General features: G+C 40.2%; 1 protein-coding gene and 2 long non-coding RNA genes across 4 annotated transcripts; 2 read left to right on the top strand and 1 right to left on the bottom strand.

The window, feature by feature from the left end:
• Window positions 1-595: 595 nt before the first annotated feature.
• LOC134216235 (uncharacterized) lies at window positions 596-2,790 on the bottom strand. Its single transcript, XR_009980566.1, has 5 exons — window positions 2,671-2,790; window positions 2,250-2,532; window positions 1,917-2,183; window positions 1,010-1,481; window positions 596-856 (listed from the first exon to the last, which is right to left on the bottom strand). It is a non-coding gene; the product is annotated as an uncharacterized LOC134216235 (long non-coding RNA).
• Window positions 2,791-5,367: 2,577 nt separating this feature from the next.
• Window positions 5,368-10,746, top strand: LOC134216233 (uncharacterized). Its single transcript, XR_009980565.1, has 4 exons — window positions 5,368-5,561; window positions 5,731-5,905; window positions 5,965-6,149; window positions 10,637-10,746. It is a non-coding gene; the product is annotated as an uncharacterized LOC134216233 (long non-coding RNA).
• Window positions 10,747-11,688: 942 nt separating this feature from the next.
• LOC134212125 (TBC1 domain family member 20) lies at window positions 11,689-27,778 on the top strand. Of its 2 annotated transcripts, XM_062689700.1 has the most exons (7): window positions 11,696-12,433; window positions 12,493-12,612; window positions 13,311-13,555; window positions 13,624-13,817; window positions 13,894-14,110; window positions 14,410-14,519; window positions 27,278-27,778. In XM_062689700.1, exons 1-7 carry the CDS (start codon window positions 12,151-12,153, stop codon window positions 27,489-27,491), a joined length of 1,383 nt encoding a protein of 460 aa, XP_062545684.1. In that variant the 5' UTR covers window positions 11,696-12,150; the 3' UTR covers window positions 27,492-27,778. The 2 variants fall into 2 exon arrangements, with proteins under 2 accessions (XP_062545685.1, XP_062545684.1); XM_062689701.1 differs by lacking the exon at window positions 14,410-14,519 and having other exon boundaries at window positions 11,689-12,433; window positions 27,278-27,496.
• Window positions 27,779-27,996: the final 218 nt, after the last annotated feature.

Genomic DNA, 27,996 nt, shown 5'->3' with positions numbered 1-27,996 from the left:
ATCATCATCGCGATTCAATCATTTTGATGATGGAAACATATCGTTTTTATGTCAAACGACACAAGCCAAACTTCAAACTGTTTCCACCCTACCAAAAACTGAGCTTGATTGTGGCGGCCATTAGCGCTCGTAAAATGCTGGATAGCTCGTATCATACATATATTGAAGGCACCTGGGAGTTGCGGATAGAGTCGAAACGATTGTCTAGAAATCTCCAAAGTAAAGCTCCAAAGTATCCATCGCATTGAGAAAGTTTGTGAGCGTATCCGAGAGAGTACACGTGTATATCAACTCATGCTAACTATACACTCACGTAAAATACCTTCTAAAGTTTATTAGTTTGCCTTATGAAAATTAGCCACAAGGAATCGGATTGGAAATCATAAGGCAGTCTTATGAACCAGCATGAACTTTGGATGAACCAGGTCCATAATAAACATATATGTTTATCTAATGTTTACCTTACGATTTTCATTAAGCTACCTTATGAAATTTCATAAGTTGGATTAATGAAATTCTTACGATTCCAATATATATTTTATCCATCATTTATCTCAGCGAAAATAAAATAAAGTTGCTTTAGTGAATAAAAAGTAACAGTACTTTCTTTATTTTATCATCATTATTATTTTTTATCTAATTATTATTTTATAAATAATCCATACAGTTTTGGACAAGGGAAACCTGCAATAAGAAACTTCGTTTTGAAATTAACATTGGTGCTTATAATTATGATTGAACTGTTGCGCTCATCGCATAAAGACTGCGGGTGTTAATGCTTAATGCCGACAACTTCATCAATAAGCTTATCAACGACGTTCTGACAGCCGTATATTTATTCGCAGTTTACTGCAGGCTGTAACAGAGAAAAGAAATGGATGAAAACAGATTCATGTCCAAGGATCGTAGAAACTGCTAAGACGCATATGCGGGGATTCTTCATAAAAGAAATTTGAAAGAATGTGTGAGTAGACTAAAAAAAGATAAATAAATGAAGGAAACTACTTACTTGAGATGCGACAAATATTTGGTGTTCGATGATTATTGTCAGAAAGATTCTTTAATTGTTTCTTCGTTTCTTCGACGTATGAAAATATACTTTCTTATTTGGTGGTATATATGTTCTTACTACCACTACTCCAAAACTAATCAATCGTATCGCCAAACTTCATCCACATTTGCGCTTCGAAACGGTCGGTAATTGGTCGAGCCGATAGTATTGATTCCAATCTCCAGAAGCTAATCATTCGAAACATCTCGCATGCATTGGAGACGTTTGCTGCTGGCCTTCTTGATCGTCATGTGGGCCTGTAGACAGTTTGCTCCAAGGTTCGCTCCTACCATAGCCGAAAATGGCCACCTTTTGAGTAGTGGACTCTTTAATCTGGTTTTGTGACACCCAAAAAGTCCGTTTAATCGGTACCGATATCACAGTCCACATAACTTCATCACACCAGATAGTTTCAACGTTAAGCGTGCACCTGCAATAAGATCATTAAAGTCTATTAATTCTCGGGCACTTTTTCAAAGGACGTAGGGGTAATGACGGCTTTGGCAGGTTTTGTTTTATTATTGTCAGGGGTTTTTTTTATGACTGATTATGCTCAAATTTGGCCCAAACATTCTTTGCATATCAAATAATATTGTGGCCAAATTTCATAAATTTCGGTCGACAAAAACCCCCCTGCCAATAATAGAACAAAACCTGCCAAAGCCGTCTGTTCCCCTATGTGATTTTGTAAACAATGATTTTAACATCGATTTATCCAATCTGATATCACTCACATGAAAACTATCACCACAGACAAATAAACGGAGGCTTCGGCTAACTGTTGGTAGTGTTGACTTGCGTGGGAGTGCCATCAATAAACAAATCGATGACCTTTTGATTAATGAAAAATTTGTTATGAACTTACCTCACAGTAACGTTGAAAAACGTTAATGCCACTTCCTGATAACCATACAAATCATAAGAGATTTATTTACACACTCGGCTGACTCGCGATGCCACCGATGGTTGTTATGTTGATTAAATTTTGGCCGAACAGTTCCTGTAGGAAAAACAGATTTGGCTAGCTACGAATGAATCTTTGAATTGTTTGATCCAGCCATCTTGCGGTATATATTTTGGAAGGGAAAATGCTTGTATGATACTAAGTCTTTCTCTATTTTTGGATTAATATCTGGAATAAGTGAGAAAGTGTACATTAACTCAAATTTAATAATAAGGAATTCTAAAGCAAACTCACCTTGTTCCAAACTGATCACCGTGACAATAAACATGCTTCTGTTATCCGTCTCTGAAACTCCAGCAGGAGAACAAGCATACCACACTTGGTGCAGCCATGGACCAAGAATTCTTGCATCAAACTTCTCATCTTTTGAGGACTCACAGTTCAGGAGGAGGAGTATAAAGTACGTTGATGTGAGTGGGCTAAATTGATGTAAAGTGATTTCCTGCAGCAAGGGGGCAGGAAGCATCAATATAGCAGCTTCCTTTCTGTGGTCTCTAAACGCCACTCGTTGGACCTGCTGAAAAAACCGAAAAAATGTTATTGATAACTCTATTGTTTTTTTTAAGACGCATCCGCGGATGCACATCACTGGGATTTGAATATCGGAGATCAACATTCTCCCAATTCTCTCAACATTTCTGGTTCAACTTCTTACCTGTACCTGATAACGGAAGGTTGTCCAAAACCGTGGCACTGCATAATTTATTTGGATATTTGCCAAATTGTAAAAAAAATATGGTTGACTGGGATGCAAAGAACGAAAACACTGAGGTGAAAATTTTCCTGTGAATGAACACATAAAATGACATATTGTTTCATAAGTTTACCTTATGATTTTTTTTCATAATCATTTTGCATGGGATTCATAAGGCAAATGTATGCAATTAATACTAACGATTATGAATTTCATAGTAGCCTTATGGAACGATTATAAAATGAATTTTTAGTGTTTCATAAGGCATAACTTATGAGTTTCCATATTTTATTTACGGCAGTGTAGGTTGTTTCTAACAAAACTCAATTTTCTGGTGTTATTAAAAATCTATCGAGGGGTTCAAGATAAAAGAACATCATGAACAATCGGTACAATAATTTGTTCAATACTGCAGCAAATCAATGAAAATTTCTTCTTCTTTAATCTTTGAAACTAATAATATAATTATTCAATGTGAGAAAATCGTAATTATACATTGAACACTGAGCAGAAATTTGGGGGTTTCAAGCAAACTATCTTGAAAATTAGAATCGATCGAGTCCGCAGCTCCCAGGGCAAAAGTAAAATATATGTCGACGCTCGAATCTTTGTTTACAAAAACACAAAAACACATAAGTCGCTTTGAAAATTTTGTATGAATCTGCAAACATGCTGATGCGACCGATGCGACTCTGCACTCAGAAATAAATTTATACCAAATAGATTAAAAGTCATGCTAAATGGCTATTCGCCTGGTTGACCCCAAACTCGTATTTTATCCAACAATACCTGGATAGTATAACTTTAAAATATTGTGATTTAGTATAAGTCAGCTTTATAGCATTTTAGTTTATTTTAAATCTGATTCAAAATTTTCAGGTTATGTTGATTTGTTTTCATTCTTTCACTTTCCTAATGGTGTAAATAAAAGTCTAAACAAATATATTTTCATTTTTATTAAATAGTTTACAAATCGTAAATATACAATAAATAAAGCATGAAGGTATATACCATCAAAACATTTTCCGGCACAAAGCACTATCTTCCCTCCGTTCGGAACACATATCGGTCAGAATCAACATCGCTATTTTTGCACTTCTGAAAGCCGTTTCCTATTTTGCGAAGTCCTCCCGCAGTTTTAGCTCGAGTTTCAGTCCACACAAATTCACTGCTTTAATTACTGAAATTTTCTTACAGAGCTATTTCACCACAAGGGAAACGACACAAGTTTTTTCAAGCCGAAAAATCCCAAAGAAGACTGCATATTCCGCAAAACGACGGCATATTTTTGCGGATTTTGGCGTCTTTTCCGGGATTCTTCGCTTGGAAAAACTGGTGACGTCCTGCTTGTTTTCCACAATGAATTATCAACACCAATCTCTTGACGAGCACACTTATGTTCTTATTTTGCGATACTGCAGACGAGGCATCTCCTCCGGTGAGATGATCGTTTTCGATCATTTCTGGTCATTTTTAATTTCCACTGGATTGCGTTCAAGTCGAGGTTCAAGTTTCCAGTTTCAAGTCCAGCGTGCAAAAACTTTCACTATCCGTTTGTATGTCGTCGAATGGCGAGTCTACGGGGTCGACAAAGAGGAACAACCATTGAAATAAACAATATTACACAGATAATCCCAGTTTCTTACATTTGTTCATATACTTTATTTATAAATTAATTATTTGACCGAAAAATGCGGCAACTGGATCGGAATACACCAAGCGCGAAAATAGAATATCAACAGACAGAATACAAAAGCAAAATAGGTTTGCGTTATTCTGCCATAGTATAAATTTTAATTATAAATTGTATACATTTTTATACTAAGCGCTTATAATCTTAAAATATAATAAATTACACAGCAAAAAATTATGTAATGTGCATCGATGTAATTTAAGCGATGTACCAAAATTACTACGTAATGCCAGAATTGTAATACATATTAACATTCATTTTGATGTAATTTCACATTGCCTGAAAATTACATCAAAAGCAGATTCATCAATTTCCATCACGTCGCATTAGTGTAATATTCGATTTTTAAAACATCGAATATTACACAGCAAATGATGCAACCAATAGAATCCAAAAGGTTGTGTAAAATTACACATATTGGATACAATATTATATCTATTTCTAATATAATTTTCTCGCAACACTGCGGACCTAATGTCAGCGTCCAGCAACCGTCGACGCTGTTTGGTCGCCATCGCCATGTTTTGAAAGTTCACGGTTTTATTTATTTTCTCTTTTTGGATTTTCAACGAAAACATCGGTCAGGATTTCGCGGATTTCAACGCCGAAGGTAAAGGAGAAAAGAACGGATTTTAGGTAACGGGACTGCATGCGTATCCTGGTCATGGAGAGCTGCGATGTGGTTGCAATGGCCATGACAGGCTCAGGTGAAACCGGTAATTTTTTTTACGACGAGAGATCAAGTTCAGTGCATGCTACAGTGCTCGTACACAAAATCAAGCAGCTATGGAAGTTTACGGCTTTAAACACGATTCTAGCACTTCGAGGTGCCTCGATGGATTCGCAGTTTGCGACCATTCACATGTTGTCGGATGTGATCGTGTCCATTCCAGGTCGAAACTGTCAGCGGTGCAGCACTGTGTTCGATGAAGGGATTATATTTTCGAGATGGATTTCAGCGAGCAGCTAAAGAGGACCTTGTGCAGGTTTCCCGAGACAAAACAGATGGTGCAACGCTGTCGAAGCTGTTGGGCTGGCTTGAATGATCCAATGCTGATCCGATTGCACGTAGAGTCGAGAATTCTGGAAGCCCTGTGATTCCGATGCACACTGTGTTCGACGGGGCGGGAAGCAGCATCACGTTGATTTGATTTCTCTGGTGAGTATTTGATAGCTTATTCAGTTTAAATACAAACTTTATCAATTTTTATGAGAGCATATTATGTTTATATAAAAATCCGCACATTTTATTTTTATTTATTATAATATTAAATGATAGGGTAAATCACTTAATTTGGTCCCTACATATTTTTTATTCACTTTTTCAGGTTAAGAACGGAATGGTCTCTACATTGTCTTCTTGTCGCTCGGTTCATAACTGCACGTTACCAACAACACAGTCTGCGAAGGAGCCGTAAATCATCTTCTCGATCGTTCCTCTCATCTCAGATTCTCATGCCCAATTTTTAATGTGGAAGGAAAAGTCCGGAATTATTTTCTCTGGTAAGTTATTATATACTAATAATAAAAGGATTTTACGTTTATTCCCAATTTCTATTCAGATTCGGTCAACACATTCGTGCACGGCAACTTTGAAGACTATCAAAAAGTCTGACTTGCTTCACCGGGCAATGCCCGGAATGCTATCAACCAATCATTTTGCAACCACTGCGAAAAAGGATTGTTAATGTCTTGGAACTCCGGACGTAACGGACTCCGGACGTAATGGAAAAAGACCGGACGTAACGTATGTACATAGTAAAAAGTTAAATTTCTAAATGAATTTCTTAACATATTCGATTCCGAACGGAATACTTCTAGGATTCTAAACAGAATCGGATCCACATGGAATCTGTTAGGATTTTTTCAAATTCTGGATGGTATACCCGTAAGAGAATCCAATCATTCCTTCTTCTTCTTCTAATTGGTATTACATCCCCCACTGGGACATTGCCGCGTTGCAACATAGTGTTCATCCAGCACTTCCACAGTTATTATAACTACAAGGTTTTCTATGCCATGTTACCATTCCGGGAATCGAACCCATCAGCAACTTCCAGCATGGTCTTGGTTTGTAGCTGCGCATCTTACCGCACGGCTAAGAAATTTTTCTGGGTTTCCGAAGAAACCCTTCGGAAATTCAAAACGAAAACCTTTGGAGACTCCTACGGAACCTTTCGGGATTATGACGGAAATTTTTAGAAATTCCGACAGGAATCCTTCCGGGATTGTGACGGCAATCCCTTCGGGATTCCGACCGAATTTTTTCCGGATTACCAACGGAAATCTTTTTTGGATAAACGAAAATTATTTTAAGCTTTTAGTGGAATGTATATTTGTTGTTTGTACTATTCCATTTAATTTCACTACTTTATTGTACCTTTGACGAATACGTATTTCGACCTCAACAGTAAGGCCGGCTTTAGTGTCTCGTACTTAACTCGACAAATCGAGTCCTTTCAGGATTCCGACGGGAATCCTTTCGGGATTCCGACGGGAATCCTTAGGGGATGCCGACGGGAATCCTTAGGGGATGCTGACGGGAATCCTTAGGGGATGCCGACGGGAATCCTTTGGGGATTCCGACTGGAATCCTTTCGGGATTCCGACTGGAATCCTTTCGGGATTCCGACTGGAATCCTTTCGGGATTCCGACTGGAATCCTTTCGGGATTCCGACTGGAATCCTTTCGGGATTCCGACTGGAATCCTTTCGGGATTCCGAGTGGAATCCTTTCGGGATTCCGAGCGGAATCCTTTCGGGATTCGACGGAATCCTTTCGGGAGTCCGAGCGGAATCCTTTCGGGATTCCGAGCGGAATCCTTTCGGGATTCCGAGCGGAATCCTTTCGGGATTCCGAGCGGAATCCTTTCGGGATTCCGAGCGGAATCCTTTCGGGATTCCGAGCGGAATCCTTTCGGGAAGCCGAGCGGAATCCTTTCAGGATTCCGACGTGAATCCTTTCGGGATTCCGACGGGAATCCTTTCGATTCCGACGGGAATCCTTTCGGGATTCCGACGGAATCCTTTCAGGATTCCGACGGGAATCCTTTCGGGATTCCGACGGAATCCTTTCGATTCCGACGGGAATCCTTTCGGGATTCCGACGGAATCCTTTCGGGATTCCGACGGGAATCCTTTCGGGATTCCGACGGGAATCTTTTCGAATCCTTTCGGGATTCCGACGGGAATCCTTTCGGGATTCCGACGGGAATCCTTTCGGGTTTCCGACGGGAATCCTTTCGGGATTCCGACGGGAATCCTTTCGGGATTCCGACGGGAATCCTTTCGGGATTCCGACGGGAATCCTTTCGGGATTCCGACGGGAATCCTTTCGGGATTCCGACGGAAATCCTTTCGGGATTCCGACGGGAATCCTTTCGGGATTCCGACGGGAATCCTTTCGGGATTCCGACGGGAATCCTTTCGGGATTCCGACGGGAATCCTTTCGGGATTCCGACGGGAATCCTTTCGGAATTCCGACGGGAATCCTTTCGGGATTCCGACGGGAATCCTTTCGGGATTCCGACGGGAATCCTTTCGGGATTCCGACGGGAATCGTTTTGGTGTCCGGACGGGAATCCTTTCGGGATTCCGACGGGAATCTTTTCGGGATTCCGACGGGAATCCTTTCGGGATTCCGATGGAAATCCTTTCGGGATTCCGACGGGAGTCCTTTCGGGATTCCGACGGGAATCCTTTCGGGATTCCGACGGGAATCCTTTGGGGATTTCTACGGAAATCTTTTGGGGATGCCGACGGGAATCCTTTCGGGATTCCGACGGGAATCCTTTCGGGACTCCGACGTGAATCCTTTCGGGATTCCGACGGGAATCCTTTCGGGATTCCGACGGGAATCCTTTGGGGATTTCTACGGAAATCTTTTGGGGATGCCGACGGAATCCTTTCGGGATTCCGACGGGAATCCTTCCGGGACTCCGACGTGAATCCTTTCGGGATTCCGACGGGAATCCTTTCGGGATTCCGACGAGAATCCTTTGGGGATTCTGACGGGAATCCTTTGGAGATGCTGACGGGAATTTTTTGGGGATGCCGACGGAAATCCTTTCGGGACTCCGACGGAAATCCTTTCGGGACTCCGACGGGAATCCTTTGGGGATTCCGACGGGAATCCTTAGGGGATTCCGACGGGAATCCTTAGGGGATTCCTTTGGGGATTAAAACGGGAATCTTTTGGGGATTTTGACGGAAATCCTTCGGGGATTCTGACGGAAACCCTTTGGGAATTCTGACGGAAATCCTTTGGGATTCCGACGGGAATCCTTCCGAAAATCCGATGGAAAGGGATTCCCGTCGTAATCTCTAAAGAGGATTCACGTCGGAATCACCAGAGCATTCACGTCGCAATCTTTAAAGGATTCCCGTTGGAATCCCGAGAGGATTCGCACCTGAAACTCGAAAGGATTCTCGACGGAATCTCGAAAAGGTTCCCAACGGAATACCGAATAAGATCCCCGTTGGAATCCCGAAAGTATTCGTGTTTGAATCTCGGAAGGATTCTCATCGGAATCTCGAAATCGCAATCCAGAAAAGATTCCCGTTGGAATCCCGAATGTATTCGGGTTGGAGTCCCTAGAGGATTCCCGTCAGAATACCGAGAGGATCCCGATAGTATTCGTGTTAGAATCTCGGAAGTATTCCTAAAAAGATTCTCGTCGGAATTCCGAGAGGATTCTCGTCGGAATCTCGAAAAGATTTCCATCGGAATACCGAAGATACTCGTTGGAATCTCGAAAGTATTCGTGTTTGAATCTCGGAAGGATTTCCGGAATCACGAGAGGATTCCCGTGATCGGAATACCGGAAGGATTCCCTTCGGAATCCCGAGAGAAATCCTATCGGAATCTCCAGGGGAATCCCGGTGGAATCCTGAGAGAATTCCCATCGGCATCCCGAGAGGATTCCCGTTGGAATCCCGAAAGTATTCGCATTGAAATCCCGAAAGGATTTCCGTTTTAAACCCTAAATTATTCCCGTTCGAATCCCAAAAGTGTTCGTGTTGGAATCTCGAAAGGATTCCCTTCAGAATCCCGAAATGATTCTCGTCGGAATCTCGAAAGGGTTCCCGTCGGAGTTCTGAAAAGATTCTCGTCGGAACACCGGGAGGATTCCCGTCGGAATCTAGAAAGGAGACCCTTCGAAATCCCGAAAGGATTCACGTCGAAATCCCGAAAGGATTCCCGTCAGAATCCTGAAATGATTCACATCGGATTCCCGAAAAGATTCCCGTCGAAATCCCGAAAGTATTCGCATTAGAACCCCGAAAGAATTCGTGTTAGAATCTTGGAAGGATTCCCTTCAGAATCCCGAAAGGTTTCTCGTTGGAATCCCGAAAAGATTCCAGTCGGAATCATGAAAGTATTTGCGCTTGAACCTCGGAAGGATTCTCGTTGAAATCCCTAAATTATTCCCGTTGGAATATCGGAAGGATTCCCATCAGAATTCCGAAAGTATTCTCGTCGGAATCCGGAAAGGATTCCCGTCAGAATCCCGAGAGGATTTCCTTTGGTATCCGGAAATGATTTCCATCAGAATCCCAAAGAATTCCCATCGGAATCCCGAAAATATGATTGCCGAAATACCGAAAGGAGTCCCGTCGAAATCCCAAAGAGACACCCCTCGAAATCTTGAAAGGATTCCCATCGGAATCCAGAAAGAATTTTCGCCAGGATTTTGAAAGGTTTTTCTCCGGAATTCCGAATCGATTCCCGTTGCAATCCCCTCGGCATTCCCCCAGATTCCCTAAAACTTTGAATGGATTCCCGTAACAAACTCGAATTGATTCTCGTCGGGATCTCGAAAAGATTCCTTTCGAAATCCCGAATAGATTCCTGAAAGGAGTCTCGTCAACGATCGGAGTTCCGAAGGGACAACACTATTTGAAATTTCGAAAGTTTTTCCGTCGGAATCTCTAAAAGATATCCGTCGGAATTCCGAATGGATTTCCGTCGGCATCCGGAAAGGATTCTGGAAACTGGAAAGGATTATCGTTGGAAACTGGAAAGGATTTCCGCCGGAATTCGATTTGGATTCTCGTCGGTATCCCTATATGATGTCCACCGGAATTCTGAAAGGCATTCCGTCGGAATCCTGAAAGGTGTTCCTGATGGGATTTTTTTTCGCAATCCTGATAGGATTCCCGTCGTCGTTATTTGAAATTGTCATACACCCGCAAACCAGATCTGCATGCTAAACATGTTTCATTATTTTCAGCGGCTTTAAAGCTCCCCCGCACACACTGGGAATCCAGCAAGACATATACTACCCGGGGTCTGCGGATCGATACTGGTTCCTGGATTCCCGATGATTCTTCAACATGTGTCGCCGTTGCATGCGACCTATAGTATACTGCCGGTTTTGTGATAGATCTGCTGATCTATAGTGAGAAAATATATAGAATCATAAATATTATCTTAAATTTTCGAATTCTTTTAAAAACTAGACCAAAATAATATTGAAGAAAGAAATCCATGGTAAGAAAACTCAATTGTACGCCTTGTACGACGCACTATTTTACATAGCTTTATTCTACATCGCCTGGATTACGTTGAATAATTTCTACATCGAAAAAAATCACATCGCTTCTGTTTATTACACAGCAAGCTCTCGGGTACATCGCGCAGTGTAATATTCAACAACCGACGGATTCGATGGGTTGCATCGATTTCAATGTAATATTCAACAACTTTTTTTGCTGTGTAGATTAATTTTAAACCTTTCATAGATTAGTTATATTTCTGAGTGTGGCATAATGTTTTAGTACTACACGGATAGATAAATCAACCCAAACTTTGAGTTCAATATACGCACTATTGAGAATATCGCAGAAAAAATTTACCCAAATTTGGGTAGTTTTCCCCTTCTTTCCCATGGTTGCTATCAAAACTAGAGCAAGATGCCAATCACCGAGGTTGCTCAGCCCAATAACCCAAATTTGAGTAAATTCAATATTCTCTATTTTGGGTTGATCAAGGTCCGCTTTGGATAAATTAAACTCAGCTTTGGGTAAATTGTTTACTTGGGATTAAAGGCAATCTACCTTGCAATCTACCTAGTGTCAGAAAAGTCATTTTACTCAAATTTGGGTTTTTGGCCTAAACCACGGTTTTGAGTGAAAACAACCCACTTTTGGGTAGTTTTGGTTTTCAGTGTACTTTTCAGTGCTAAACAGCTGTCAAATTTGGAGAAAAAGGGAAAAATCGGAAAAATCTAATCAGAAAAAAACTAAGCCTAACAAACAAAAACATTGTAATTCTAAATGATCGAGTAGAATTACTAATTACAACTTTCAAGTAAATTTTAATAATTCTCCACTTATATATCACATATTTTGTGTTTATTTAAAAAGAGCTGAAGCATTGTAATTTTCTAATGGGCTAAAATTGGCTAACGTGTTTTTATTTTTGCGTGTGGAAAACTAAAGAGCCATTTTCTACAGTTACTCTTGAAATTGAATCATTCTTGTTTTGATAAACGTCTTCAGACAAAAAAAAACAGCATCGTCAGACAGTACCAGAAAAGATACAGGGTTGATGGTTTTCGAAAAATATCATTATTTGTTGGATAAAATCGATAATCAATCAGTGCATTTTTACTCAGCATTTCCGTATCGAAGTTCCGCCAATGTGAATTAAATTTGGTGGGTGGTTTCCGAGTTGTTACTATCGTTTTTGCTATCGAAAGAAAAAGTGTTTCCTCCGATTGGTGGGGGGTGGAATGCTGCAATAATGGAGAAGGTCGAACTACTGAACGGATCCTCCAGCTACAGTTCCGCGGGAGGAGATCAAACCAAGTCGCTTAACTCGATTGAGGCAGATCGCAGCTTTGAAGAATATTGTGATGAAAACAGCAGATTGGTCGAACTAAATAATGGTTCCAGCTGTGCGGGGGGAATTGAAGAAATTGGCAGCTCGGGGGAGGAACCCCAGTCAGGAGGGAAGAATATTGCCTTCGTCCAGCCGAACAACCATCGCAGGTCCGATGAACCTACGGAGCTCAGTTTCGAAAAGTGTAAGTGGAGTATTTGTTTTGTTGTTTGGTTTGGTGGTAAAGTTTAAATTTGATTGTAGTTCCAGAAAATCACGAAGAAAAGTTGAAACGTATTCAAATCGAAAACGCCTTGGACGACTCCCATACGACACAAGACGAGTGGAGGAAGTTTGCGAAATCAGAGTACGGACTAATAAATGGTAAGTGCCCACAACTGTCGATTGGTGTCTTGGCGCTACACTTGAAAATGTTTTCTGAGGGTCGTTCAGGGTAGGTGATTCAGTAAGAGCGACACTAATAGTATAATATAGAGTATTGTAGATAAAGTGTCTTAGAAATTGAATTCAAAAACATGATTTTTTTTATCAATTCAAAGGCTTTGTATTCTCTTTTTTGCGTTTTGTGAATATTATGAACAACGTTTTGTTATTGCCATTACTGGTAAGTCTACCCTACTTCACGGTTTGATGGTTTCATCGAAACAGAAACTGCTTATATGGTTTATGAACGGGAGCCTCACATGAAGTGTCTGAAAGAGTGTTGATAAACACGATAGAGAAAGTGTTCCTGGTTGTGTTCCATTGGACTGTTGTAAGGATTTATTTTAAATATCGTAATTGATATTTTTCAATTATTGAAGAGATTTTTAACCACAGACTGGTCCACCTAGTTTAATTTGAAATGAATTTCGCATATGAAAAGATATTCAAAATAATATAAATTAAAAAGTTTATCCTTCAACGGAAAACTTAAAACTGGAAATAAAACTTTATATCAAAACTCTATTAAAAACTAGCAATGTGTGGGTCTGTTTCGTTGTTCTTTTAAATGTTAAATTATAATCAATACTAGTCAGTTTTTAATATTCTGTCTCTCTCTCTATAAACTAAATTCATAGATGATTTACGTCGCAAAGTGTGGCCCCTATTAGTAGGTGTCGATCCGAAATTAGTGGACCCGGCTCCATCACTCGAAGAACTGAACAGCCACCCGGAGTACAACCAAGTCGTACTGGATGTGAATCGTTCGTTGAAACGCTTTCCCCCCGGTATTCCCTATGAGCAGCGTGTCGCTCTGCAGGACCAGCTAACGGTACTAATTCTGCGGGTCATCATCAAGTATCCACATCTGAAGTACTATCAGGTTAGTGTCTGCACTTAATGGTTACAGACATTGATAATAACGACCGTGTACGCTGTATTGTTTGCTAGGGCTACCACGATGTAGCGATCACGTTTCTTCTCGTCGTCGGAGAGGAAGTCGCCTTCCACGTGATGGAGATCCTGTCGACAAACCATTTAGTCGAATGCATGCAAGAAACAATGGAACCAACCCAACGGAGACTAATGTTCATCTACCCTCTGGTTAGGAGAGAAAGTGCAGCGCTTTGCGATTATTTAGAGCGGTTAGTTGAAGAAGTGCTAAATTGGTTCAATATCAAGTGTCTTGATTGAGAATATGGCATATGTTACATTTCGTAGATCCACCGTGGGTACACTATTCGCACTGCCCTGGTACCTGACATGGTTCGGACACAGTCTGAACTCGTACCGGTCGGTGGTGCGGCTTTATGACTATTTCTTGGCCTCGGACTTTCTTCTGCCTATATACGTGACCTCGGCCATCGTACTGTACAGACAGAATGAGATCTTCCAAGAGGACTGCGACATGGCTTCACTGCACTGCTTACTGTCACAGGTGAGTACGGATTTACAGGTGTGGAAAGCATTCATCCATTCAGTCAATCTAAGTTATTTGTATAGTTTCCGACATGGGCATAAATATCATTCTAAGCTACGACAGACCTCTGTCGTTCTCCGCAACTTAGCAGGCACTAATAAGCCCATATTTCCAACACATGGTCCAACACTTGAAATCTATTGTTTGAAACAACGCTTTATAATAAGTAACTATATTTGCCTGGTTTTTGTCAAAGTTTAACGATATATAACATAAGAACATATAATTTATGACAATAAACATTTATTTTTTAATAGCTACCGGAGGATCTTCCATTTGAATATCTTCTAAAAAATGCTGCAGAGCTTTATCGGAAGTATCCGCCAAAATTGATCGAAAAGGATGTGGAAAATATGATTGCCAAGGAGTAAGTTTCCCACTCTATATTAGACTAACCCAGTTTTATATATTATTTATCTTTTGATGCATTGAACATTCTCTGGAAAACTTGGCTTGATTAGATGTTGTTTAGGCTGGTGCATTTGATTTTCAGTTGTAATGGAAATCAAGGTTGGATGAATGGAAAAAAGATCATTTCCTGTAATTCAATTCCATGTAATTACCTATAAGAGCATAATAATTATTTTGCAGTCGGCAATTGTCTCTCGCGCGAATTTATTTATTTATTTATTTGCTCTTAATCAACAGGCTACGACAGCCCCAATGATTGTTTACTAATTCTAATAATAATAAAACATTGGCGTAAATAAGGGGGGGCTAGAGGGGGCTTAGCCCTCCCTAGAAAAAATTTAGCCACCCCTAGGATTTGACAAAGTAGTTAGCAGTGATATCAGTTTCCAACATAACGAATTATTGAAAAAGTTTGAAGACAAATGAGTTATCTCGCATATTCATCCTGTCATAATGAAATGAGTGGCAGACAAATGAGTTTTTTTTTCTCATTTCTGAGAAAGATTCCTGTGTGGCACTTAAATTGTACTTGGTGTTAATTATGTAAAGGCAATTGGCGAATGAAGGTTACATGAAGAACACATCGAAAAACGATATTTGAAAAAAAAATGCACGGGAGGCGGACGGATATTTTTGAAAAATCCTCAAAAAATCTGGGAGCATTATATTTAAAAACGGTTGCAGTACGGGGTTGAACTTGAAAAACACATCATTTCGATTTTGAATTTTATTTTGTGATATTGCACTTTATACATAGTTTAAGAAGAGTCCAATCCCGTACCGCTAATCGTTCTTAATTATATTGCTCCTAGAATTTTTGAGAGTTTTAAAATAATTTCCATATTTAATATCATCCTTCGACTTTTTCTTCTTCATGCAACCTTTTTTCGCCAGTATATAATTGATTTGAAAGCATCAAAGCAAGCTTGATATGAACAACAACGGAGAGCTACCAAAATATCAATCAAAGCAATCGTGTTAGCAGTCAAAGATATGTGGTCAACCATCACGGACTAGAGTAAAATATTTTCAGCAGACCTCCGCTTGCCTAATCTCCACAATTCCCATATGCATCCGAGAAGTATTCTCATCAGAATCCGAGAGGAATTCCCAGAAGAATTCCTTTCAGAATTATCGAATTATTCCATCCGGAATACAGAAGAACTCACGCTGGATTCCTTTCGGTATCGTTGAGGGATACCCTTGGGAATCTGTGGGGGATACCCTTCAAAATACCTAAAGAATTCTCTTCAGAATCTCTAGTTAATTGCCTCGGTATTCCTCCAGAGTCGTTCGAATATTTGTTTCGGAATCGTTTGGAGATTTGCTTCGGAATTCCTTGACGATTTGTTTCAGAATACGTCGACGATTTTCTACAGAATCCCTAGAATATTTAATTCGAAGTCTCTCGACATTTTGCCTCGGAATCCCTTAATGACTTGCTTCGGAAACCCTTGCCGTTCGGAATCCCTCTGACGATTTGCTTTGAAATCCCTCGAGGAATATTTTCGCAATCATTCGACGATTCGCTTCAGAATACATCGACGGTTTGCTTCGGAATTCTTCGAATATTTAGTTTGGACTCCCTCGACGATTTACTTCGGAATCCATCGAATTGCTTCGGAATCATTCGATGATTTGCTTCGAAATCCCTCGACGATTTGCTTCAACATCCCTTCGCAATCGCTGGAGGATTCTTTACGGAATCCCTAGAGGATTAATTTACTGTCCCTCGACGATTTGCTTCTGGATCCGTCGATAGATTGTTTAGAAATCCTACGACGATTTTCTTCTACATCCCTGGAACATTTGCTACGAAAGTCCTGAACATTCACGTTGGAATTCCTGGAGGATTTCAGACGGAATCTCTGGAACATTTCCGTTGGAGCTCCTGGAACATTTCCATAGGAATTCCTGGAATATTCGCGTCGGAATTCCTGGAGAATTACTCATTGGGAACCCTGAAACGTTTGAATATGACAGCGATCCGTCACAGTGTGCAGGACCAAGCCGAGCGCTACAACACTTAGTCGCAATAGCAATAGCTATCAATTTGAGTCGTTGTAGTAATCATCGGCTGGTAAACGAATGCTCTTATTCGACACTGTGGGCTACAACAGAAAAAAACATGCTTGAGAAAAGGACGTACTTGGATGAGTGTGATTGATCCGCAATTGCCTTAGGTGGTTGGACCATATTCATCACATTAAGGGCCGATGCCCACGTAGCGTTTTTTCAACGCTGCGTGCACGTGGCGTTGAAAAAACGCTACGTGGGCATCGGGCCTAAGATAGAATGAGGTTTTAAATTGTTTGAGAATTTTTGAAAAGAAGCTCAAAATAGAGAACATAGATGAAGGAGCTATAGCCCCCCCTGGGCATCGGGGCTAGTTACGCCAATGAAAAAAACTAACAGCAAACAAAACATTTTCACATTTGTATCCATGAAGGCAAAACATTTACACATTTACAAAAATACATTTACAAAATACATTTTACAATAGTTGTATAAAATGAATCTATGACAAAAGGTCGAAAGGACAAAAGGTCGAAAGACAAAAGGTCGAAAAGACAAAAGGTCGAAAGGGACAAAAGGTCGAAAGGACAAAAGGTCGAAAGGCACAAAAGGTCGAAAAGGACAAAAGGTCGAAAAGGACAAAATGTCGAAAAGGACAAAATGTCGAAAAGGACTAAAGGTCCATAAAGGACACAAGGTCGAAAGCGACAAAAGGTAGATCAAGAACAAGTTGATAACAAGTTGGGTGTATTCTGACAGAATTTATGAAATGCATTTAACGTCAAGTAGAAATAACACACTCATCACATCAATCAAAGTTGAAGAATAAGCAATTTTCAAAGAAGGAGTAATTACTATGAAACAATATTATGAATATCTAGATAGTTCTGTTAGAGATAAAAAGATTGTTGATTTAGGAATGAATAAAACTTGTATTGCACGAGACAGAGTTATCCTATACAATTTGCAAAAAAGTTGCTCTTTAATTTAAAACTTTTTTAGCAATTAAATGAAATTCAATGAGTGCAAATAATAGAAAAATATCAAGCTCAAGGTACACTCCGTAACCACGCAGGCGCACGCATTGAAAATACACCGGCGTGTAATATACGCCGGTGTATTTGATGTGCGGTGTGCACCATTTTGACAGATCGAAGTGACATTTAGAAAGCTCAACATCCATCTATTAGTTGTACTCACTGAAAAAATAAAAGAGCAGAGTTTTTGCTTACTGTGTAGGACAACTCTGGTGCTAGATTTGATCTTATTGATCTTTAGTTTCTTTCGACCTTTCGTCCCGTTCGGCATTCTGTCCGTTTCGACCTTTTGTCCCGTTCGACGTTTTGTCCCTTTCGACCTTCTGTCCTTTTCAACTATTTGTCCCTTCGACCTTTTGTCTTTCGACGTTTTGTCTTTCGACCTTTTGTCCATTCGACCTTTTTCACCTTCGACGGTTCCCAATAATTAAGTTCACGATTCACGAATTCCCTGAATAACAATACTGTTGGCTACGTTGATTTCTCCAAAGCTTTTTCCTTATCTTTCCAATTTACGCCAACTTTGAATGAAATGTAACGCAGATCATCCAGATTACTAAAGATATTTTAGTTACTAGATAAAGATTGTCGCTACTGTTCCCTTTGTTCTGCTGTCCGAAACATGTGTGGTACATACCTGTCAAATCGTATGGATTTTCCTTCTTTGACATTTAGCTCCCCTATCCTCGCCAGCAAAAGATGTTCCGGACAGCGACGACAGCGACAATCTTTATCTAGTATTGCGCTTTTTGCACTTTATAAGAGTTTTGCGAGATTTTTTTTCTCACAGTCATCTTTTTCTCACACTCAATACACTCAAAAAACTTTGATTTTCCGTGTATAATATTTGTGTGTGAGTGCTCAATCTGAAAACAAATAGACTTCAAATCTTGGCGGGAATCGATTTAGTGTACACGCTTACATGTGACTAACGAGTAATGGGTTATATTTGGGTAAATTTCAGTAACAAAAATCGATCAACCCGAAATGAGAGTGAGTGTGAGAAAAAGAAGCGGGCAAATCACAATCTACATAACTCTTCAAATTGGTGAAATCGGCAATAACTAAAATATTTTTTAGATTACTCCATCGTGGAACTATTTTAACGACTTCTGGTTGGTTGGTCGGTTGGTCGCAAAGCATTCAAAATCATGTCACGCATTGCATCGGTAGAAACGTGTTCAGCGACTCTGGTAAAGTACACCCAACATTTTTGAGTACTTGTGCCGGCATTTTCCGAATTTGAGCCCCTCCACAGCTGACCCGAATAATTTGAATTAGATGACCAATCATTGCAGTTGACATTCTTCTTAGGCGTAGAAGTGCACGGTTCTGCTATCACGTTGGGAATCGGTTGACGGCCACTGTTCACCGTTTGTTGCAGCTCTACAATACTCTGTTTTAACGTTGACATTTCCGACTGCAGCGCACGCACTGTAAGCTCTATTTTAAATATTATTCTCCTTTTGCTCGTTTTGTACCTCCACATTAGATTCGTTTTCTAGAGGCGAAGTGTGCTTTCTACGGAACGAAGATAGACAGCTATCACACAGCCAAAGAACATTGTTGAAATCGACACATACTCGCCACTGGTATGTACTGATTCATTTTCATGCAGTGAAGATGGTATCTTTCACTGCACCCTGGGTGCTGCGGATAGAGCCGCTTTTCTGCGCTCAAGCGAGCAGAGGGATATTTTGAAATCACTCCCATAAACAAAATTATTTTGCAGTTACTTGGCTGTCAAACATTTCCCGCTCTTCGAATTTCTCTTTCCACGCTGCATGAAAGCGCACAAATGCGCTAGACTCTACATGACTTTACGATTGTTTACATACATTCATGCTCCAATTAGCTGCTAAATCTCGTGAAATATCGTAACGAGTGCTTTTTAGTTGCATTCCAACTAATTTTCCACTCGAAAATAATGTGAGAATATTTGTTACAAAGAATACAAAACTCAAACAAAGTTTATTTTTATTTTTTCCCAAAATAATAACAATACTTCTCAATATTAGATCAGAAACGAACATAACCACAATCTCCAATGTTTGGCTCCGGAACAATAGAAAATTTTGGCTTCAGTTTGACAACCAAATCGATTCTATCCGCACCACCCAGACTGCACCCAGCACAGTCGATACACTCAACCATGCCTCCGATAGGTAAGGAACAAATACCGCAACCAAAGCGCATCGTGAACCGGGCTTCTGCTAGATATGGCCGAGTTGCCGAATAATATGCAATTAATTGTTATTTGACAGCGTTCATCCCGTACTCCTAGCGTATGCCTGGCGCAATTTTTTTTATGGCCCTCCACTTGCCCCCGTACATAGTTTGAGCAAGTCGATTTATCATTTAAATATTTAGAATTCTATATTGTTTAAATTTTATTTATATACTACTTATTTTACTCCATGTACGACCATCATTACCTTAATTTTATATATACATATTAATTATTATTTAAGCGCTCAAGATAGATGTCCTAATTTGATTAATTTCAAACATTCTCTCTTGAAAGTCGTTAAGTTTGTTTCAATTTTTAATTGTGTCGGTAAATTGGTGAATATTTGGAATCCTTGTGTTGTTGTCATAGAGAATTTGGGAAGTCTAAAATCCGATGCTCTTCTTGTGTAGTAACCGTGTACATCCGAACCATATCTAACATTTTCGGTCAAGTAATCTGGAGTCATTCTGTTCTTAATTTTAAATACCAACACCATTGTGCTGTATAGCACTCTTTGTTCAACTGATAACCATTGCAAGCATTCTCTCATGAAAGTTACTGGCGTCATCCGATCGCACTCAAGATTGTGTCTCATGGCTTTGTTCTGAATTAACTGCATCCTTCGTTTCTGTTGTTTGTTTGCTAAGAATAAAATAGATGCACAATATTCAAAGTGTGGAGCAATAACTGATTTATACAGCATAAGTTTGTTCTCGATGGTCAAATCAACATTAACTCGGCAAAGAACCCCGAATTTCTGTGCTGCCTTTCTAATTGTGTAGTCTACATGATCTTTAAAGTTCAATTTTTCATCCACCATTACACCAAGGTATTTAGTTACTTCAACACGTTCTATATCTTCACCATCAATACTTATTGATTCTTCGCTGTCAGTTTTCCTTTGATTTCTGATTATCATGTATTTAGTTTTCTTCACATTCAACATCAATTTCTTTTCCTTAAGCCATTCTGCCATCCTGTTCAGCTCTGGTCTAAGTAAACTATATGCTTCTTGAATGCTATCAGCTATCACGAACAACACTGTATCGTCCGCGAACAGGTTCACTTCAGCAACGGTTAACGTTTCTTTTATGTCATTCATGTACAATATAAACAATAATGGACCGAAGACACTACCTTCTGGGACCCCCAACTCAACACTAACAGGATTTAACACTGCGCTATTATATATCGTCATCTGTTGTCTAGACGTTAAGTAGCTTTCGAACCATTTCAGCACTATTCCACTTAACCCAATCCGCTTTAATAGCATCAGTAGTTTTGCTCTGTCAATCGTCTCGAATGCTCGTTTTAAATCTAAAAACACTGCCAATATCACTTTTTTGTCGTCTATTGCTCTTTTCCATTTATACAATAATATATTGAGTGCCGTTTCACAAGAGTGTTTCTTACGGAAACCGGATTGTTCGTTTAACAAAATTTCATGTTCTTCTAAATATTTATCAAGTTGTTCCTTAACAATCACTTCAAGGACCTTTTCATATATCGGTAGCATGTTCACTGGTCGCCGATCAGCAGGACTTTTTGAATTTGCAACCTTTGGAATTGGAACAATAAGCGATGTTTTCCAAGCACTCGGAAATTCTCCCTCTTCTAACGATTTATTTACGATTAACAGCAGTGGTCCTTTGATAACGTCAAATGCATCCCACATTACTTTTGTATTAACATTGTTTACACCACCACACACTTTTAGGTTATCTACAATCCCTTCCAACTGTTCCATTGAGATGGGTTGAAAAAACTCCCAATACCGTCCAGGTTGATCATTATTAATCCGTATATGAGTGACTGGTTCTGGAATACTATTGTGTATCTCGCTAACACTTTCCACAAAATATTCATTCAATCTATTTGCAATTATTTTGTTTGGTAACTTCGGTTCATCGTCATCGAAAATCACATCAGGATGAGCACTTGATGGCTTAATTATTTTCTTCAAGGTTTTCCAAAGCTTTTTTGGATCGCCTCTATTGGCTCTGAGTTCATTCTGTATCTGTCTCCGCTTTGATCTTCTTATAGCTGCCACATATAAGTTTCTCAATCGCTTGTACTCATTCCAATGACTCCAGTTCCGTGTTATTCTAGATTCAGCTAGGGCACTGTCACACTCATTCTTGCTAATTTGCTAATTCCACAGTGTACCACTGACATTGATCAGACACTGTTATTTCTGTCTCTTGTATTAAGCTATCCACGCTTTGTTCGAGGGAATCATTAAACTTGCTTGCTGCATCACTTACACCCTCCATGCTATGGAAATCTATCAAGCGCCTCTGCAGTTCACACTATGGGCCCTCCTTAGCCGTGCGGTAAGACGCGCGGCTACAAAAGCAAGACCATGCTGAGGGTGGCTGGGTTCGATTCCGGTCTAGGCAATTTTCGGATTGGAAATTGTCTCGATTTCCTTGGGCATAAAAGTATCATCGTGCTAGCCTCATGATATACGAATACAAAAATGGTAACCTGGCTTAGAAACCTCGCAGTTAATAACTGTGGAAGTGCTTAATGAACATTAAGCTGCGAGGCGGAACAGCCTCTGCTTCATTTCATTGGCAGAATCTTCATTCAGTAGCTCAATTACCACAGTTCCGTCTTGTCTTGTTTTCACATCCTGTACACTCAACGATCTACGATCAACTTTTTCTTTCAGCACTTTTTTAATCTTCGTTTCATCATTTTTGTTTTTAGCTTTGATTACTAACTTTGGATTTGGCTTCTTTTTCTTATCTCCTTCATTAGCTTTAATGGATCCGGTATGTTGGACTTTTTTGGTATTTCGCTTGACCATATCTGCAAACGATCCTACCACACTCGACTTTGGTGTTTCTTTAGGGGTTTTATCAACATCGACTGCATTATCAACTGTGTTGAACTCAGTTGGCTCTACTACTTTTCGTCTTTTAGCAGAGCGTAAAACGCGATCGGTTATCTTGTTTTCACTGGTATCATTCTTTATCTTTCCCGATACTATTTTAACGCATTCTTCTTGAACAATTTTTCTCACTTTCGATTCAAATTTGTTCACAAAATCGAACACACACTGTAGCTTATTTATATTCAATACTATCTCATTCATCGTATCTTCGAATTTCTCTCTATCGTCGTATCCATGCAGTGCAAAACAGACATCACATACATACACGGCATTTTTATTTTTTCTCAGTACTTCTATCTCCTGCTCAGAAACATTCAGGCAAGACGTATGTACTTGCTGTTTGCATCTTCCAAAACACTCCAAGTAGTCATCATCTGCCTTCAAAGGATCACAACACATATGACAAACGGACAGTGTGAGCGTTCGTAACTCAGACTCGTTTGTATCACACCGCATATCAAGCATTTCAGAATCTGTATTAGCACCCTCGACCTCGTCGCCCAACGTTCCGTCGCCAACACATAGCTTCTGAGCGCCAGGCATTTTGCCACGCGCACTGGATCACAATAGATAACCCAATGAATTGTTAACTTTATCACTTTTGCTTCCCGCGAAATAATGGTGTTTGTCAAATTTCGAACAGTTTTTTATCAGTAACTTTTTATCAGTAACTTCCCAAGCAACCATGAAGCTTTATGTGCTTGCAAATAATACAGCCATTAAAGTTGACTTAAAGTGGAAAAAGGCCCTTTTACGACAGAAATAATGCCTTATTATTTTGACATGTTGAAATAAAACATATGTAATGCATCGCTGCATTCATAACGCTGAACTAGTGCATCGTTGCTTGACAGGCGATGAATAAATGCATCTTTACATCGGTAAAACTGATCTAATGCAATTAGCATTTAATATGCTGATCTGTGATTGATTACATGCATGAATTAATGCTTGGTGGTTACTTGGGTTATCAGTTACTTCTCGACTCACGATAATTTTAACATTTATTAAGAAAATACAACTTTCCACGTCATTACATATAACTTTCCGTACAATTTATTCAAAACAACCAACGGAAATTTATAGTCACAGCGGAGCGCTTATGCCACATCTGAACTTCACCGTGTCTACTCACTGTAGAGCTCCATAATCATCGGTCTTGGGCGATGTTCCTCCAGTTTCCCCAAACGTTTAGGGTCCCCAGGTTCGATTCCATCGCCTGCCTCTATCTGGTTCTCTGTTGAATATTGTTTACGCTATTCTTTCTTCTGACATTCGCACTAAGTGACCAGCCCAGTGAAGTCTGCCGTATTTCATACGATTCACAATATTTTCTTTGTATACTTGGTACAGTTCATGATTCATGCGTCTGCGTCACTCACCATTTTCTAGTTTCCCTCCGAGTATTGTACACAGCACTTTTGCTAGTAAACCCCGAAAGCTCTCCGGTCCGCCGCTTTTACCGTCCATGCTTCATGTCCATAAAAGGCCACTGGTAGAATCAGAGTTTTGTAAAGAGCAAATTTCGTTTCCGTCTGCATGTTGCGGGACCTCCTGAAGGAACATCCGGAAGAATTTCTGGAGGAATATCTAAAGAAATTCTTTGACGAATATCCGGACGAATTTCTGGAGGAATATCCGAAGTAATATTTAGAGGAATATTTGGAAGAATTCCTGGAGGAATGTTCGGACGAATTCCTGGAGGAGAATCTCGTGAAAATCTTGGAGGAATATCCGGAAGAAATCCTGCAGGAATGCCCGAAGAAATATCTGGAGAAATATTCGAAGAAATAACTAGAGGAATATCCGGACGAATACCTGGTGGAATATACAGACGAGCTCTTGAAGTATTATTCGGAAGAACTCCTGGAGGAATATCCAAAAGAATTCTTGGATGAATATCTGAACGAATTCCTGGAGAAATATGCGAAGTAATTTTTGGAGGAGTATTCAGGGGAATTCCCGGAGGGATATTCGAAGGAATTGGAGGAATATTCGGAAGAATTCCTGGAACAATATCCGGAAGAATTCCTGGTAGAATCTCCTGAGGAATTCCTGGTTGAATCACTGCAAAAACTCCTAGAGGAATAACAGCGCGAATTTCTGGAGTATTTTTCGGAGGAATATTCGGACGAATACCTGGAGGAATATTCAGACAATTTCGTGGAGAAATATGTGGAGAAATTCCTGAAGGAATTTCCAAAAGACTTACTGGAGGAATATCTAAACGAATTCCTGGAGGCATATCCACAGGAATTCCTAAAGCAATATCCGGACAAATTCTAAGAGAAATATCCAAAGTAATCATCACCATCTGTTCGTTGATTTCAAGGCGGCATACGACAGTATAGACCGCGTAGAGCTATGGAAAATTATGGACGAGAACAGTTTCCCTGGGAAGCTTACCAGACTGATCACAGCAACGGTGGATGGTGTGCAAAACTGTGTGAAGATTTCGGGCGAACACTCCAGTTCGTTCGAATCGCGCCGGGGACTAAGACAAGGTGATGGACTTTCGTGCCTGTTGTTCAACATTGCGCTAGAAGGTGTCATGCGGAGAGCCGGGTGTAACAGCCTGGGTTCGATTTTCAACAGATCCAGTCAATTTATTTGTTTCGTGCATGACATGCACATTGTCGGCCGAACATTTGCAAAGTTGATGAGTTTGATTGCCTTATGCTGCGGTCGCGTGTACTCAGACGACTAATGACGGTGGAAGACCGACACTTGATTACAATTAATTGCATATTATTCGGCGGTATTTTCGTACGGCCGAGTTGCCGAATAATATGCAATAAAATGTTGAACAAGTTTCTTTTCGTTCAAGTGAGTTGAATGAAGGTGTTTAGACGTTCAATTCAAGCGACTTGTCGTCGGTTCCGAGGGAAATTCCAACGCCGGGGAACTGCCTGTCGAAGTAGGATAGATCTGCCGCCGGGGATCATCTGAGTAGCCCGCGATTTAGCTGGAAAAGTGCTTGAGAATGTCAAGAAAATTATGATGGGAGCTGAATGGCTCAATGTTAAGAAAAGTTCCGTTCGGGGGAGAGTCCGCTACCGGGAAGCTCCTAATCGGAGTAGGCTAGATCCACCGCCGGGGACTATGCCGAGTAGTTCGTGACGCGTTGAATAATCGGCTTTGGGTAGTCGAAGCGCCAGTGAACCGGACGCTATGCTCCACCCGGAATCTCTGGACCGACTTTGGCATCCAACCGGTTTCCCGTTGAAGTGAGAAAGTGCCTCGGACTATCTAGGTGAGACATTAGTGTTGAACACGCAATAAACTTCCACGGGTCGTCGGTTTTCGGGGAAGCTCTCGCCGCCTTGGGACTAGATTCGCCGCCGGGGACTATCTGAGTAGGTTGCGAGCACGGCGACGGGTAGATGGCTCAAAGATGCAGTGGTGTAGAATGGCATGAGGAAGAGAGACAGTGAGCGCCAAAGATCAAGAGACGCGCAAACCGAATTAAAAATGCTTTGTTGAGAAAAATGTAGCGAACTAGCTGTGCTTGCTAGAGGCTGAATACGTGAAGTGCATGAGCACAGCCCCCCTCCGAAGTATTGACGTCCAGTAAGTGCCTGGGGGAACAGGGCATTAGAAGAGAGGGTAACCAAAGAAACTTTCTGCTACTTGGGTGGGCTTAGCGGGTCGGCCTTCTGCCATCCCCGTAACCCTGAGTTTTCAGGTGTCTGTTTGCAGATTTGCCTTCATCCCTCTATAAAATAATAATAATAATAATATGTTATGCATTTGGTATTGAAATAGATTGAAATAGAACTTAATTACAGAGTATTTTGTGCATATAATTTTATTTTATGGTATTTTACCTCTTATGTAGGGCTAGTTCATAACAGAGTATGGTATCAATTACAGAAATAGGTATTATTGTGCCAATCTCTCCTGCTCGATCGGTATATAGCACTATGGTTTAAACAGACTGACAAAATAGGGCTATGGTCATAAACTCTGTCGAAACTAAGTAATTGGTGCCTGACAGAGAACGGGACAGTCCAAATGGTATTGATCCCGAGGAGGAAATGGATAAGATGCTATTTGAGTTCGTCGTCAAACTGTTTTCAACTGAGTTGTCCAATTCAAAACGTAGCATAAAAGAGCAGTCGTGGTTCTAATTCTAATTGTTTAGTTTTTGAAAAGGTTTTCAAAACGTTCTTGGAGTTACTACAGGGACAGCAAAATATAAGCTTTTACTAATTATCATTGAGCTTCGTACAAATTTGTAGGTGGTACAAGCCTAGACTATAGTATTAGAGTAGCATCACTTCCTTCCGTCACAATAGATATCGATTTGGGACTAATCACTATCGCTTCAAATATGGTTTGATCTAATGAGCACCCAAAAATCTAAACATAACATCCAATCAAGTATTAATATCCAGAGAATATTTCAATCACCGAAAGGGTTGCTTCCAAATCCAAAGTGTTCCTGTAAATATGTATTTGTTTTATTTGTAGCTCATTGTACTCTTTTTTATAGTTTTGATTAGTAATAATGATTCACTTCTCATCAACAGAAAACAGCAACGGCTCAAAGAAGAGCGCGATCGCGAGCGACGAAAGGCGCACAGTGTGGCAAAACCGGGAGGAAATTCATTCATTAACCGCATGTTCCCGAATCTGCCTCTGACCCGACGATCGGTATTTGTAACGACTGCATTTTCCATTCTGGTTGGCTTCTGTGCTTACTATTACCGTGCACATTTGATGCCTCTTTCGGCAATCAGATGAGTCGAACTGTTCCGGCGGATTCCGTCGTCTTTTACCGTCGTTACCGGACCGTTGGCCACATACTGGGGATGGGATTGCTCGCCAAAGGCACTACAGTAATCTATTTTCTTACTGAGATGATGCTGAAAAACTCTGAGTTTTAGTTTCGTAGCGATCAACGATAAATGGATCGATGTGCCGAAAGCCCTAATCCAAAATTTGTGTAAATGTATTTCATAACAAATGTGATTTTTGTCCACCCTTATCATCGAATAAATTTCATCGTCATGGTACTGTATTATACGAAATATGTTTGTACATAGCTGTTCTACTGTCGGTATGTTTGTTTAATAAAATAGGCAAAAATGCTTCAAAAGCTTTCACCAGCGAAAATATAGACCACAGACAAAAAGACATACGATTCAAAAATGATTCATCGTATCTAATTGAAACAATTCATTCAAAATTTATATATGTAGTTGATCAGAATCATTTTGCTCGTGTTCGACACTTCTCTACCGCGAAT

This window comes from Armigeres subalbatus, chromosome 2 (assembly GCF_024139115.2).
Source record: "Armigeres subalbatus isolate Guangzhou_Male chromosome 2, GZ_Asu_2, whole genome shotgun sequence".
In the NCBI taxonomy this organism is placed as follows: Eukaryota; Metazoa; Arthropoda; class Insecta; order Diptera; family Culicidae; genus Armigeres; species Armigeres subalbatus.
This window is presented reverse-complemented; position numbering and strand designations above follow the sequence as displayed.

Bases quoted from the DNA above. Each gene is read 5' to 3' on its own strand.
- LOC134212125 (XM_062689700.1), top strand. From the start codon at position 12,151: ATGGAGAAGGTCGAACTACTGAACGGATCCTCCAGCTACAGTTCCGCG. The intron at 12,434-12,492 runs GTAAGTGGAGTA...ATTTGATTGTAG, and splicing joins GGAGCTCAGTTTCGAAAAGT to TTCCAGAAAATCACGAAGAA. The intron at 14,520-27,277 runs GTAAGTTTCCCA...TCTCATCAACAG, and splicing joins GAAAATATGATTGCCAAGGA to AAAACAGCAACGGCTCAAAG.